The 16,330-nt window shown below is 39.9% G+C and overlaps 1 protein-coding gene across 1 annotated transcript in view; it reads left to right on the forward strand.

Annotated features, from left to right (window-relative positions):
• The window catches only part of lamb1b (laminin, beta 1b), a 29,603-nt gene that overhangs the window by 10,729 nt on the left and 2,544 nt on the right, over positions 1-16,330 (forward strand). Inside the window, exons 10-32 of the mRNA XM_054625057.1 lie at positions 1,084-1,260; positions 1,996-2,105; positions 2,197-2,276; positions 2,450-2,585; positions 2,671-2,829; positions 3,395-3,528; positions 3,608-3,728; positions 4,200-4,386; positions 4,605-4,748; positions 4,830-5,061; positions 5,147-5,310; positions 5,573-5,797; positions 6,814-7,031; positions 7,763-7,859; positions 10,232-10,601; positions 10,683-10,867; positions 11,930-12,171; positions 12,332-12,538; positions 12,622-12,766; positions 13,352-13,559; positions 14,267-14,408; positions 14,642-14,818; positions 14,972-15,131. Coding sequence (XP_054481032.1) covers positions 1,084-1,260; positions 1,996-2,105; positions 2,197-2,276; positions 2,450-2,585; positions 2,671-2,829; positions 3,395-3,528; positions 3,608-3,728; positions 4,200-4,386; positions 4,605-4,748; positions 4,830-5,061; positions 5,147-5,310; positions 5,573-5,797; positions 6,814-7,031; positions 7,763-7,859; positions 10,232-10,601; positions 10,683-10,867; positions 11,930-12,171; positions 12,332-12,538; positions 12,622-12,766; positions 13,352-13,559; positions 14,267-14,408; positions 14,642-14,818; positions 14,972-15,131 — 4,020 coding nt within the window. The remainder of the gene's footprint in view (positions 1-1,083; positions 1,261-1,995; positions 2,106-2,196; positions 2,277-2,449; positions 2,586-2,670; positions 2,830-3,394; positions 3,529-3,607; positions 3,729-4,199; positions 4,387-4,604; positions 4,749-4,829; positions 5,062-5,146; positions 5,311-5,572; positions 5,798-6,813; positions 7,032-7,762; positions 7,860-10,231; positions 10,602-10,682; positions 10,868-11,929; positions 12,172-12,331; positions 12,539-12,621; positions 12,767-13,351; positions 13,560-14,266; positions 14,409-14,641; positions 14,819-14,971; positions 15,132-16,330) is intronic.

Here is a 16,330-nt window from a genome sequence, read left to right on the forward strand (position 1 = left end):
AATAGGTTCTCAGATATTACTTAAATATTTTACTTAAAGGGCCAGTATGTAGGATTTGTTCGGATCTAGCATTGAGGTTGCAGATTACAAACAGCAGATAAAAGCAGCTCATTCTACGGTAACAAAAACACAACAATTCTTATTTTCGGGTGTTTATACACTAAAGAAAACTAAGTATAAGTAATAGTCCTGCATCCAATATTGTACTTAACTAAAAGCACAAAATGATCAGTTATCATTTATCAAAATATACTTAAAGTATCAAAAGTAAAAGTAGCCCACTCAACCATTAAGAATAATCTTTATTGGATCATTGGATTATACTTATAAATGCATTCATTTTTACATTGCAGCGGGTAAAGGTGGAGCTAATTGTAACTTCTTTAAATAATGCTAGCTTGTGAATTTCGCTCCTTATGTTATTAGTTAATTATATTTTGTATAAAGTATAATTAGTTATTCAATGAATGCTGCGGAGTAACAAGTACAATATTTCCCTCCGACATATATTGGAATGAAAGTTGCTTGAAATGGAATTACTCAAGTAAAGTACAAGTGCCACAATTGTAATGTTTCAGTATATGCATGCATACACTGCATACAGTATATATGGCATGCCGGATTTATAGATGGAAGATACATAACGTTACATGTAAAAACACAAGTCATGGGCACCAGACTGTTGTCACAAGTTTTTAGTTTTATCTAACGTTATATTGTTGAGCAGATTTTGAAGTCTTTAAATTATAAGTTCTCATGTAATTTTTGTCATCAAAAAACATCAACATAGCATTTTTTTTTTTACTTTTTACTCTGCCTATTTTATGTTCTATTGTCCTCAGATTTATTCAAATTCAGATATGGACGTGTCCTTTCTGTTTGCAGTGATCGGGTTAAATTTCTTTCACTGTCTGTGGGAAGATCTCCCTTTTTATCAGAGAACATTTTTATTTTTTTATTTCCCTCACTTTGTTTGTTTGTTGTAAAATATGTTAATATTTTCACATGACCATGAGAAGTAGGAATGATAAGCATTCACATGTCCACACAATTTTCTTAATGTCATTTTTCATGTCTCCACAGCGTGTAACTGTGATCCGGCCGGCTCTCTGCAGGGCGGACTGTGTGACTCGCACACCAATGTGGTAGCCGGTCTGATCTCAGGCCAGTGTCGATGCAAAGCCAATGTGGAGGGGGAGCGCTGTGACCACTGCAGACAGGGACACCACGGACTGGGACAGGGCCCTGACGGCTGCCTGCGTAAGTCACAATATGTCATCCTTTTGCCAAGGAAAGCCAAACAAGTTATTCACATTTTGCTCTCATATGTATTTTATGTATGGATTCTATTGATGACTAATAAGGAAAACTAATCAATGGAAGGAGATTGGATGTTGTTTATGGAGAGTTTTCACTCACTATGAAACAGGAATGCATTGAAATACCACGAGCTGATCCTTCATTTAGCCCAGAAAACATACCAATGTGGTAACCAGAGCTCTGTTAAGTCCATTCATTTCAAAAAGTGAAACCCAATCCCACTAACACCTCAGATCCAAAAGCTTTTAATTATCAATTATTAATTGTTGATTAACAAGTAAAATTGAAAGGATACTTGATGTTTCCCTTTTGTTCCCACTTCTGTTTCTTTACCCTTTTTCCTTAACCATGAATGTAATCCATTAAAATACCTTTATACAAATCTATATTACAATCCATTAATTATTCTCTACCCCTAACGGAAATACCATTAAGAAAAACCTTCATTTTTTAACACTGTAAAAATGTAAATGAATGCAGTTTTAAGGTTTAAGGTTGGTTCATAGTGACTTCAAGAAAAATTGAAAACAAGTTTTAGTTGTCTTTAATATCAGAATTTGAGAAAACTTCAAATAAAAACGCTGACACAAACATACACAGTGTAAATAAACTACTGTCAGACAGACAGACTCAGTTGAATCTGTTGCTTCATTGTTTGGTTGTGTGTTTTGGCAGCTTGTACCTGTAACCTGCTGGGCACTTTACCTGGAGGGAACTGTGATTCGGAAACAGGAAAGTGCTTCTGCAAACGCCTCGTTGACGGACATAGCTGCGATGAGTGTCTGGTACGCAAACACAACTGCCTCAAAAAAATACTCTTACTTTATTTTGTGTGTGTGTTTAAACAAAAGTCTGTTTTCCATTTTTCCCCTGTAGCCTCAGCACTGGGGTCTGTCCAATGACATGGACGGCTGCAGATCATGTGACTGTGATCAGGGCGGGGCCGTCAACAATAAGTATGTTTAGAATCACTTTTATTAATTCATTATTTCAAATTTAGTTCATGCAATGTCATTTTATATAACAGCCCAAAGGTTTTTATAACAGGAGTTTTTATTGTACATTTATGAAAAAGCAGAAAAGTAAAAATGGTACTGAGATAATATCTGCCAAATCTCTCTCTCCACAGCTGTGACCCTCACTCAGGACAGTGTGTGTGCAGGGAGCACATGTTTGGACGACGCTGCGATCGGGTCGAGTCCGGCTTCTACTTCATCACTCTGGATCACTACACCTACGAGGCAGAGGATGCCAAGCATGGACCTGTAAGTGTGTTTCATGTACTACTATCCCATGTATTAACTTAAACATGTAACTTACAGCTTTGTTGATTTCTTTAATGTCTGTCAGGGTGTGACAGTGGTACCGAGGCCTTATCCTTTGGATCGCAGTCCTACGTGGACCGGTATGGGCTTTGTTAATGTTCCAGAAGGAGCCTACTTAGAGTTCACCATCAACAACGTCCCAGAGTCCATGGACTATGACGTCCTTATTCGCTATGAGCCGCAGGTAACACATAAACATAATTGTGTTTATACATTTAGCAAATGTTTCTTTGCAAGTAGTTTCAAACATAATGTGGCATTTTGTCCATATTGTTAGTTTAAGATAAGATAAGGTAAGATAATCCTTTATTAGTCCCACAGCAGGGACATTTGCGGGATTACAGCAGCAGAGTGAATAGTGCAAACAAGAAAGTTAAAAAACAAGATCAAAACAGGTGTAATAAAAAAGTATCACACAGTAAACAATAATAAATAAGTAAAATAAACAACTGCAATATTAAACGGACAGAATGATTGTTAATATTGCACAGATTATGTGTATATATATTGCACAGTGGGTATATGGATTTATATAGTCAGTTTTATGGGATGTGTGGTCTACTGTGAGCAGAGTTGGGTATTAATGTGTGTCTACTACACTCCTGGATAGTAAGAACAAGGACAACGCTTCATAAACAGCATATTTGGAACAGGGACTGACCAAGGTCAACACAAAATGAAACTTTCTTGTTTTGACATAAAAGTCAGTAATGAAAATTACATATTAATGTGTCTATGTGTGGTTCCAGCTGCCAGAGCAGTGGGAGCAGGTTCACATGCAAGTGCAGCGTCCCGTCTTCAACCCTCCAAACTACTCTGGTCACTGCGGCAACTCCCTCCAGAGTGGAGACCAGCAGTCCATCTCTCTTCCACCTGGATCCAGGTAAAAACATGACCTAACCTCACTGTGTCTCTCTAGCCAAGACGCTCCCTACACACACTGACTCTCTGTTGTGTTTCAGACATGTGTTGCTGGTGAGGCCGGTGTGTTTCGAGAAAGGACTGAACTACACGATCCGTCTCACTCTGCCTCTCTACTCGTCAGTCAGTGACGTCCAGAGCCCCTACACACTCATCGACTCTGTACGTTGATTTTCTTGAACTGCATTCATTCATTCAACCCCCAACTTATCTTATAGGACAGAAAGAGAGAAAGAGACTGTTAAAAATAAGACTGTAGACATTTAATAATCCATGTACCCCTTAAGACTCGTTGCTAGTACTTAAGCACACGATATTAAACGTTTTGTCTGACAGTTCTGTGTTTTGTCAGTACCCATGAGGCTCAGGAGCGGTTCCTTTTGATGAGAGGCCTGAATCAAAGTTGAAGCTAATTCAAAACTCTTTGTTGTTGTAATCAGACCCAGAATACAAAATGAACTAAAACTAAATGTACAGGAATTTAAATTTTGGCACCCTGAACATCTGAAAAAACGCCCTCCACTCTGCTGCTCTATTTCTACAAACCTGTGTTTTTTATTATGGCTTCCATTTCCACTAACCCTTGTCCTCTTCCTCCTCCTCCTCCTCCTCCTTTTCCTCCCCTCTTCGTAGTTGGTCCTGATACCCCGGATCAGGGAGCTGGACATGTTCCATGGGATTGATGGTGAAGGAGCGTGGGATACGTTCCAGCGCTACCGGTGTCTGGAGAGCAGCCAGAGTGTCGTCAAAAGCCCCCTGACTGACATCTGCAACGACTACATCTTCAGCGTCTCTGCTCTGCTGCACCAAGGAGCCATGGGTACGTAGTTTTACGTCTGTATGTATATAATATGTTTGTGTTTGATGAAAAAATATCAATTAATATACATTTTTCTACAGAACAATCTTTCCTATAGCTCGATCTGACATCTTTTACGATTCCACCCAAGGTTGAAATCCCACAGATTTACTATCAGGTTATTTTGCTCATAACATTCTCATAAATCTCCATTTTCTCTCCCTTTTTTTGTCTCCCAGCATGCCAGTGTGACCCTCAGGGTGCTCTCAGCGCCATGTGTGAGCCCAGTGGAGGTCAGTGCCAGTGTCGACCCAACATTGTCGGCAGGAACTGTGAACACTGTGCCCCCGCTACGTTTCTGTTCAGCCCGGCCGGCTGCAGACGTAAGTTATCGAAACAACTGTACGGTTTAATGCTAATTTAACTCAGCAACAAGTGTTTAATGATCATAATTTCACCCTCAGCTTGCGGTTGCGACCCTCTGGGCTCGGTCAGCGCCTTCTGCCACGAGGCGACAGGCCAGTGTGAGTGTGTCCCAGGGGCCATGGGGCGCCAGTGTTCCCACTGCCTGCCAGGCTTCTGGGGCTTCCCCCAGTGCAGAGTGTGCCACTGCAACGGCCACAGCGAGTACTGCCACCCTCAGACTGGAGAGTGTCAGGGCTGCAGAGACTTCACCACCGGACACCACTGCGAGAGGTTAGGCACCAGAGAGCTACATGAAAGGGGTTGTAATCAAGGGATCTGGAAGTGGCTCTACTTAACCCTTCATCTTTACTTCCAGGTGTCTAAACGGTTACCATGGTGACCCGGAGCTTGGATCAGGTGGCCACTGTCGCCCCTGTATGTGCCCTGATGGTCCGCGCAGTGGACGCCAGTTTTCTGACAACTGTTACCTTCTGGATAATTCAAACCAGCTGGTGTGTGTGTGCAGCCCTGGCTACAAAGGTATTTAAACACACACACACACACACACACACACACACACACACACACACACACACACACACACACACACACACACACACACACACACACACTCAGAGCATAATTAGTAATAACAGATTTGTTTTTATGTAAGCAGCTCAAAGCCTCACATGTTGCAATTTGTGTCATCGCGTCTTCACAAGTTACAAATCCAAAACAACACTTATAAGCCGACTGAACCTAAAAAGGATGATTTCACTTCCTGTTTCCTTTCCTCATCCAGGTGCCAGGTGTGACGAGTGTGCCCCCGGTTATTTTGGGAACCCTCTGGTGCCCGGTGGGAGCTGCCTGCCCTGCCAGTGTAACAGCAACATCGACATGCACGACCCGGGGTCCTGTGACGCTCAGACGGGCGCCTGTCTCAAATGCCTGTACCACACTGAGGGCTACGGTTGTCAGGACTGCAAACAGGGTTACTACGGCAATGCTGGCACTCAGAGATGCTGGAGTGAGTATTTCTGTATGTATGGGTACATGTACAGTACCAGTCAAAAGATTGGACACACCTTCTCATTCAATGGTTTTTCTTTATTTATTTGTTCTACATTGTAGATTAATATTGAAGACATCCAAACTATGAAGGAACACATATGGAATTATGTGGTAAACAAACAAATGCTCAACAAACCAGAATATGTTTTATATTTTACATTCTTCAAAGTAGTTGAATGAGAAGGTGTGTCCAAACTTTTGACTGGTACTGTATATGATTCAGCTGGTTTGATTATGTTTTTATGACGTGACACCGATACTGTCCAAATATAGTCACTTCAAAAGCCAAGTTTGCTACGGCCATAATCCAAGATGGCGACGCCCAAAACGGCGTTTTTGAGGCTTCATGACTACAGTTCACAAACCAATTGGTGACGTCACTATGACTACGTCCACTTCTTATATACAGTCTATGAATGCAACCAATGAGTAATAAGAAAAATAAGCCAATGCATGATTTAATAAACATTTTCAGTATTTCGCTAACATAATTGGCAGTATTTGCTTCTTCATTTTTTGTTTTTAATACAAGCATTGCATCATTTACCTTTTTAATAAAGTAAATTATTACAAGCCTGCTGACAAAATACTACACTGTGAAGATCAGTAAATAGTAAGGGCCATATTTTAAAGTATTCATGCATGGTATGATACATGGAAAATCATTTTTGGGAAATTATTTTCTGTCCCACTTGTATAAAATCTGAACACAATGTCTAATAATTAGAAACAATGTCGGTTTAAAAACACTGTTAAGAGATAACTTTCCATGGTGTTTCTGTATGTTAAGAAAATAAATCACAATAGGCCAATACGTGGTTGTAGGATTTATGTTAATCTTTCTATCAATATAGTCAAAAATCCAGCATCAGTTTTGGCTCTAGCATCAATCTCATCTCACAGTGTGTTTGAGGGCAAAAATTCTACGTATTCATTTTAATGTAATGAATACAAATCCTTTTTTTTGTGCAGAGTGCATGTGTAACTCGGTGGGTACATCACCTCGGGCCTGTTCGTCCCCTGATGAGTGTCAGTGTGATCAGCGTAGCGGTCAGTGTCCCTGTCTGCCCAACGTGGTCGGCCAGAACTGCGACTCCTGTGCCACCGACACCTGGAACATCACCAGCGGGACGGGCTGCCAGCGCTGCGACTGCGACCCCGTCCACTCCTTCGGATCCTCCTGCGATGAGGTGAGTCAGACGCTGTGATGAAATCCAAGAGCAGTAACCACTCGCCAACATCCAACATCTGTCTGCATCATTTCCTGCATTAGCATTGCAACAGCTGCTCCGCTTTACTCTCCCACGTTAAGATGTATAGTTGAACTGAATCCCAACCCACCAAAAAGATCTTGTCTCTCAATGAACTATTGTTGCGTGACTTTTCCTTCCACAATGTGGGACGTTTCCCAAACAATTCTCATGGAGAGTAAAGCTGCAGGGCTGCAATTAGACACTGTGACCAACCCATCGAATCAGCGAGGCCTGTGTTTGTGTTGTTTTTTTTTGATATATGGACTGCAGCTGTTTGGGAATAGCTTTCTCTCTGCAGCTCTGTTTTACTCAAACTCACAAATCTGTATGTGGATCCATGGAAACACACACATAAAGAACAGAATAGTGCGTACACACACACACACAAACATTTGGGTTTCTGTGTTTACTGGCTGCTCTCCATCAGAGGAAGGAAGCCTTAGAATACACTGTGGAATAACTGGATACTTGTTTCTCTTAGAAGAGCGAGTTTTATCAATATAACCACAAAGGTCCATTGTGTCTGCATGTGAAAGGAAAGACATGAAACAAACTTCATTAATCTAAAAGTTCAGCTATTGTAGACACATAATCCACCATCTTGTACACCTACTGTCTGATAATATTTTGTTGACCTGATGTTCTTTGTGTTTTGGCTGTTCCTGAAGATCACAGGACAGTGTTTGTGCAGACCCGGCTTTGGTGGAAAGACTTGTCGGGAGTGCAGAGAGTTCTTTTGGGGGGATCCAGAGGTCAAATGTCATGGTAGGTAACACATCACCAATCTATGAACTAACAAGAAACCATTTCCCAACAGACTAAGGAGTATCATGCTTCTGTTACTGAGTATTAATGTTATTCACTTTATATGAATATATAATACGTGAAGCTTGTTACACTGCCCTCTAGTGGCCAAGTCAGGTAACAGAGGTTTTAATAGTTGGTTACAAATTCTCTGTGTTTTCCTGAGTAAAGCTCTGCCAAGCGTGGACATCAGCCAAATCCACTTCCTCCTTTTTTAAGAAGCTTCCTCACTTTCTCTGGTCTTCAGTATGTAAAACATATTAGCGGTTTGGCTGAGGTCCGGTAAGAGACCTGACCAGCCAATAAAATGCCGCAGTTAGACACATATTTAGAATTATGATCATTGGCCTAACATAGGGGGGAATAAGTTTGTAACTGCTATGAGTCCTGGTCCTACACTGTTGACCCAATAAGGCTATGAACACTCTTTACCAGCCTTAAATCTCAAGGTCACTGTTTCATTTCAAATCCAATGTGGTGAAGTTCAGAGCCAAACATCACTGTCCAAATACTTCCTGCCTGTACTGTAGTCTCGTTTTTATATTTCCTTTCACACAACATCTTCTTTTTTTCTCCCTGCAAGTAATTGAAGTTCCCATATGAGTCACCATGTTGTAGAACTTGAGCTTTTATGGTTTTTCCATGGTTTCCTGCTCAAATGTGTGTGTATCTATGAGGAAGAAAACCAGCTGTGACTGAAATATCTTTGGAATCAGTTGGATAAATGTCAGCAGCAGCGAATCAGCGAGCTGGTGCTCAGTTATCCTTCTCTGATCCCAAAAAAAAGTTTTACTGTCAGTTGAACAAACTACAGGATAGTCCGTCTGCAGATAGGTGCGCCTCACAGTAGCTGGCTCACCCTTAGAGAGGACTAGAGAGGGAGGTAGGGTAGCTGGGATTGACCTCTCATTCCCAGCTCATGAGAACCAGATGTTCTCAGAGAACTCCCAGGCATCCCAGTTTCGTCATGCACCAACACCCAGAGGACTCAAGAATCCTGAATTATTCCCGCTGTATTCCCTAAAGGTCTCTCAAGCTGTTAAAGCAGCTGGACTTCGCCTCCCGTCTGCACAGATGATACACTTACACATACTGAGAAATGTGTGGGAATACTGTGTAGTTATGTGAGAGAGTGTTGATAATAAAACCTCTTAAAGATGCTGCCACAGCTGAGAGGTTGTTCTTATTTCAAGATTTAAATGGCAGAGTTTCAAATTCTTGTCTTGTCGGTATCGTTGTCTGTTCTGTTTGATTTAAGGAGACCAAACGCATAATCACAATGCTTGTTCTGACCCTAAACAGGTGTAATATTTCACCATGACAAGGACAAAACTTAAAACACAACCCTTACCTACTTCTCCATAAATCATGCAAAAAAAATGCATTCCTTCTTTAAAACCAAAACCTCCTCCTCTCTTCTTCTTCTTCTTCTTCTTCTCCTTCTTCTCTGGGGAGGGAGGGCAGCCCTGTGGAATACTTCAAGACTTAAGGGTCGGTATGACCTTCAGGGTCACGTTGATGTCTAAGTTTATTTACTGGAGGAGCTGGAGGTTGAACAAACTTTGTTTTCAAATAGCTCATTTCCCTAGGGAGACTTAAAAACGTAAACACTATGAATCGTCTCTTATAACTGTCAATTACAGAGTGGTCTAGGTCAAAGAAGTTATTTCACATAGTTCATTTTTGATAATTTTGACACCCAAGGCATTGTACATCATGTAAATGACTGTACAGGACAAATACTTACTGTACTTGACAACAGTGATGGCTGACAAAATGAGTTATTTGGAAAGCGAGGAGTAACAGAAAAAATAAGTCAGGAAGCTCTTAATTTCTAATATTTTATTGACCTTCCATGCCAAATGAAATGGAAAGCCAACAAAAAAACACATTTCATGGTTTTACATGATATGCACAAAATATGCATATTGTTTCATAGACTAGACCTAATTTCTGTGTATTTCTTTGTTTGGTTTAGTTTTAATTAGGTATAGTTGGACCTGATTACTGAAATCATAGCATTTTTCAATGAATATGAAGACTTGAATTTCCCACTAGACTTTGTTCTAGGAAAACTCTCTGGGGAATTTTGTGCACCATCATGTAGAGAAAATTTGGAAAGTACAACTTAATCAAATAATAAATAAACACTATAGTAGAAGAGTTGATTTAAGATGAAAGCCTTCAAATTAGCAACATTTTGTTGTATTTTTTGTCTTTGAAAACTATCTGGGATTGGAGTAGTTACTTGAAGTTACATTGTACATAGCAATTCTTCTATCTGCATATTCCTGGATTTATTTGAATTCCTGAAATTCGATTTTCTTTTCCAGCTTGTGACTGCGACTCTCGGGGAATCTCCAGCGAGCAGTGCCACCGTGCGACCGGCCAGTGTACCTGTGTGGAGGGCGTGTCCGGACCACGGTGTGACATTTGCGCCAGGGGCTACCAGGGTGAGTTCCCCACCTGTGAACCCTGTCACCAGTGCTTTGCTGTCTGGGACACAGTGGTCGGCGAGCTGACCAATCAAACTCAGCGCCTTGAGGCCCAAGTAACACAGCTCCAGATCAGTGGGGTGACGGCGCCATATAAAGACCTGGTCAGCAGCCTGGAGAGGAACGCCAAAGCCGTCAGAGAAATAGTGGAGAACAACCCTGCAGCAGTGAAGCTGGAGCAGATACAGGATCTGCTGCATCAGATTACGTATGTACACACAAAATATAGACCTACAAAGTGATATGTAGACACCTTTTTGTTTGATTCATTACTGTCTTGTTTCTTCAGCGGTGTGATGTCCTACCTAAACGGACAGCTGAACACTACAGAGGAGACCTTGAACGATCTCCACAGTGACGCCAACGCCACTGATGCGAACTTAGATACGCTGACAGATGAGGCCAACCAGCTGGAGCTGAGTGTCCAGGAGCTGAAACAGCAGGTGTACAACGCCAAGAACGCCAACATCCAGGGTGAGAAACCAGGACAAATGAGAGAAGGAGTGTGTTTTTAAACCTTAAACTATCAGAGAAACCAGTGTGTCATCTGCATATTGCTTCACATACATACGTATCCTTTTTTCTCACCCTGAAGCTAAAAACCAACTGATTAGTTTTCTTTGCAATTCCAGAATATTTTTAAAATTGATTCCTTCTTCACACTGAGATTTTAGCATTTCTTTTGAAATTTGTTGCTAGTTTCTCATATTGACTTACCTTGCACGGCATCTAGATTCTTGCAATGTTACAAGATCACACAAGAATCACGGGATTAGATTAGATGGTGCAATAGCATCAGATATATCAGAACTGGAGAGTATGTCTTCATTGAAAGAAGAGCAAAGAACCGCACTGAAGGCTTTTCTTGATGGAAAATATGTTTTTGCTCTTCTCCTGACTGGCTTTGGCAAGAGTTTGATTGACAGATGGTTCATCCAATCAACTGCCAAGTTTTTTTCTAAAAGTGCCTGCCTTTTCCCAGTTTCCAATATGGATTCTCAGATGGTTCTGTGTAACAAACCATCTGGCAGGTTACATAATTACTACACTTCCCTGAAGGAAAGAAAAATCTCCGATATGTTACAAAACGTTGACTATTTTGATGCAGATTCTGATCAAGATTCAGAAAAGAAGAAGAAATTTGTCCTTAAAACGATAAAAAACTGATTCTGCAGCCTTTGCAGTAGTATTCACTGTGAGTATTAAGTGTAGTTTCGGTTTAACTCGATCAAGATACTATATCTGGGTTTTCAGGGTTTTCTTACATGCCCCTAAATTCTTTTCAAAACCATCAAGCAGCTATTTTCACCTTAAAAAACAGCTGAATCCTGCTGAACTTGTGCTAAAAAAACACCAATAATTGAAAATAAATAACATGCCACTATATTCTTCTTAAGTAGCCCAGTTTAACATAGCATCTTCATACTGACATTCCCCCATAAATAAATGATCCATATCCCTAATTTTACAGGAATTTACCTCTTAGAGTTCCATGAAGACCCAGACCGACTGACACCCTTTTGTGTGTACTTTCAGGTGCCATGGACACCATTACAGATGCACACAGGCAGTCTATGATGGCTGAGCTCCACGCCAACGCGTCCACCAGTAATCCTGGAAACACAGTGGAGGAATCAGCCACAGTACGGAAAGCAACGGAGGACAAACTGAGCAGCTCTCAGAAGGAGTTTGATCGCAAGCACCAAAGAAACTCGCAGAAGCTGGACAAGCTGTCCACTGAGCTGGATACATTTGACCTGTCACCACTAAGCGAGAAGGTGAGAGAGGTTGCTAAAAATCAGTTCCGTCTCTGTTATAAAGAGGCAAGAGTCTGGTTTTCTCAGTAAAGTTTCATGTGAACATTGTCAACCAAACTGATTTAATATTCACTTCCACTGTATGTTGATTATGACTCTGATTGCTATTCTTTCTCTGCAGACATGTGGAGGTGCAGCTGAAGGGGACGCCTGCTCCGGCTCCCTCTGCGGTGGTTTGGGTTGCGTCGGCGAGGACGGAAGGCCTCAATGTGGCGGAGAAGGATGTGAAGGCCTCGTCACCACTTCCCAAACTGCACTCAAATCCGGCAAAGACCTGGACCAGGAGATCCTCGCAGCGAGTCAGGAAGTGGACAAGCTCTCCAGGATGGTGGGTGAACGTGGTAAAAAACTAAACTCATGTAGAATAACTTAAGATGTAAGTGAGTAATCGCTGATTTTGTTTGTGGTCAGGTGTGGGAAGCCAACAACCGCGCCAACAAGGCCAAGGTGAACGCTCTGGAGGTTCTGGTCAAATCCAACCGGAGCAAAGAGAGAGTGGAGCAGAGCAACCAGCAGCTCCGTAACCTCATCAAGGAGATACGAGACCTGCTCAACAGTGAGTAGATCACAATCACAGACAGTGTAACTCTAAGTTTACTGTCATGACAGCTTGAAAAACAAAAATCATGTTTGTGTGAGGTATTCTGAGTCATAACTTTTACTTTTAAACACCTTTTTAGCTGCAATACATTTTCAATAAAGACATATTGGTGAAACTGGACAGAAATGGCTGCAGGGAAACCTTCAACAAAAGAAAACTGCACTAAAAATGTCAACATTATAAACTTTATGGAGAACTTGACCTTTATCTTAAGGCTACGATATGATCAATATGTAAAATACTAGAAAGTATGAAGCCTTTCAAAAAAAGTACTTACTTGTGAAGTAGAGTTTTTAAAGTTTCCCCTTAATTGAAATGTTGCAGTTGAAACAATTGAAACTCACATAATCCAGATGGGAATTTAGAAGACAAATAATGCAAGTTGAAAATATTTTGTACAGAAAAAACGACAGTAATCACTTTCTATATTTTACGCATTGATGCTCAAAAGTTTTCATTGTTGATCACAATGTTGTTTGAGAACTCATTTAAGTGAAAAGGGAAAAAAGGACCAACGATGTTTTGTTTCTGATTTTCCAGATGAAAAGGCAGATGTTTCGGTGATTGAGGCGGTGGCCAACGAGGTGTTGGCTCTGGAGATGCCGACCTCGACCGAAAAGCTGCAGGAGCTGACGAAGGAGATCAGGGAGAAGGTCGACACTCTGACCAGCGTGGAGACGATTCTCAGTCAGAGCGCTGAGGACATCCTGGCTGCAGAGATGCTGCTGATACAGGCCAAGGCTGCCAGGTAACCAAACAGGATGTCTTCACGACAAAAAATGCATTCTTAATATTCAGAATAAAAAAGCTGCTTGATCTTAAAAGAACATTTTTATTCCAGAAACGATTTCAGAGCTGCTCAAAGAACACTCTGTCAACAGTTTTCATCAGAGTACTTTTCTATTTGGGTGAACTAACCCTTTAATATCTTGTTTGGCTCCAAGTTAGTGTTGATTATAGAGCAGATAGTTCCACATCTGCTCATATTTTCATATGCATGATCAGATATTATATAACATAATAATAATATTTAAGATTATATCAGTATAGGTACATTTTAGGGAGTTTTTGCTGATTTTCTGTGCATTTGTTTAGCACATTTTCCCCACATGCATGGTATAATTTAAAATTTAAAAAGTCTGACTTAAAATTTTGTAAAATTAAAAAAGTATAAAGCTGCCAGAATCCCAAAATACAAATTCACAGGCACCCGTAAACATTTCCAAATCTTTAGTTATAATCACTCAAAATATTACAGTTCAAGTAATATTATTTCATATTTTTTATGCACAAAAACAGCAGAAAAATGTAAGAAATAAAACAGTAGTACAGTTTTTTAACATGTTTTTCATTAATAGTCTATGTATGCCTGTCATCACTGCAAATAATAATAATAATTCAGACTTTAATATTATAATGATATTTATTATAAATACAACTCTTTCTGTCCATCAGTGAGGAGGCGTCTACCGTTAAGGAGTCGGCAGATGTGGTGAAGGCGGCTCTGGATGAGACTGAGCGTGCTCAGAGTGTCGCCATGGACGCCATCCAACTGGCCAAAAACAACACGAAGGGAACACTGGACCTGCTGGTCTCTGTGAGTTTGACCTCTGACCTCTGAAGTTACGGAATACATAAGTGGTTGTCAAGGGAATAAAACCACTACCAGGTTGTAAAATACTGTGGTCTTATTAAAAAGAGAAACTTCCATATTCTCTCATATCCTAGACTTGACAACCCTTCTTTTCTCAGACTGATGATAAGCCTCATGTGCTGATTAAGGAAACAGAACCAGTGTCTTCAACTTAAATGTGTGCATGTGTGTGACAGGTGGAGTCAGAGACGGCCATGTCGGAGCTGAAGCTCGGTAACACCACGGGTCGTCTGGTTCAGCTGGAGAGGGAGGTCGGCCTGCTGAGACAGAACAACCTGGTGATGAACCGCCTGGTGGAGACGTCCGACCAGATGACCGACCAGGCCAGACTGAACGCAGAGGAGGCCCAGCAGGTCGCTCACACACACACGGACACACACTGTTGTGTACTGTTGAATGTTCCTTCTGAAATACCTCACATTTGGATTTTTGTGTAATGAGGTGGAGAAAGGTGCATTTTCTGCTGCTGTTCTCCAAGTAATGCTCCGTTCTTTGTGTTTGTGAAGGAGTTTGACATGGAGGTAAAAGACAAATTTGTGGAAGTGGAGGACCTGGTGGAGGATAAAGGGGAGTCAGTGCTGCAGGCGAAGAGGAGAGCAGACGAGCTGCAGAAGGAAGCCAAAGAGCTGCTCGCTCAGAGCAGCAGCAAGCTGCAGAGACTCACAGGTATCAATGAGTTTTCTGTGACTTTTTTTTTACATATTATACTATGACTTTTTTCAGATTTTTTCGACATACTATACTATGACTTTTTTCGGGATTTTTTTCGACATACAATACTATGACTTTTTTATGACTTTTTTCGACATAATGACTTTTTTTTATGATATACTATACTATGACTTTTTTATGATTTTTTTTAATATACTATACTATGACTTTTTTATGACTTTTTTCAACATTTTCTATATACTATGACTTTTTAATTTTTTCAACATACTATACTATGATTTTTTTTTTTCAACATACTATACTATGACTTTTTTATGATTTTTTCAACATACTATACTATGACTTTTTTCAGGATTTTTTTTTTTTATGACTTATTTCAACATACTATACTATGACTTTTTTATGGGATTTTTTAATACTATGCTTTATGATTTTTTAATACATAACTATGATTTTTTCGACATAACTATGCTATGACTTTTTTATGACTTATTTCGACAAACTATACTATGACTTTTTTCAGATTTTTTCGACATACTATACTATGACTTTTTTACTATACTATTTTTTTCAGATTTTTTCGACATACTATACTATGACTTTTTTCAGGATTTTTATACTATGACATTTTTTTCGACATACTATGACTTTTTTATGACTATTTTTTTTTTCGACTTTTTTTCGACATACTATACTATTTTTTTCGACATACTATACTATGACTTTTTTCGGGATTTTTTTCGACATAATATGCTATGACTTTTTTATGACTTATTTCGACAAACTATACTATGACTTTTTTATGATACTTTTTTTTCGACATACTATACTATGACTTTTTTATGACAGATTTTTTTTTCACATACTATACTATGACTTTTTCAGATTTTTTCGACATACTATGACTACTATGACTTTTTTAATGATTTTTTCAACATACTATACTATGACTTTTTCAGACTTTTTCAGGATTTTTTTACTATACTATGACATACTATACTATGACTTTTTTATGACTTTTTTATGACTTTTTCGACATAACATGCTATGACTTTTTTATGACTTATTTCGACAAACTATACTATGACTTTTTTCAGATTTTTTCGACATACTATGACTTTTTTCAGATTTTTTCAGGATTTTTGACTTTTTTGACATACTATACTATGACTTTTTTATGGATTTTTTTATAC

The sequence above is a fragment of the Anoplopoma fimbria genome, chromosome 23, assembly GCF_027596085.1.
Source record: "Anoplopoma fimbria isolate UVic2021 breed Golden Eagle Sablefish chromosome 23, Afim_UVic_2022, whole genome shotgun sequence".
NCBI lineage: Eukaryota > Metazoa > Chordata > Actinopteri > Perciformes > Anoplopomatidae > Anoplopoma > Anoplopoma fimbria.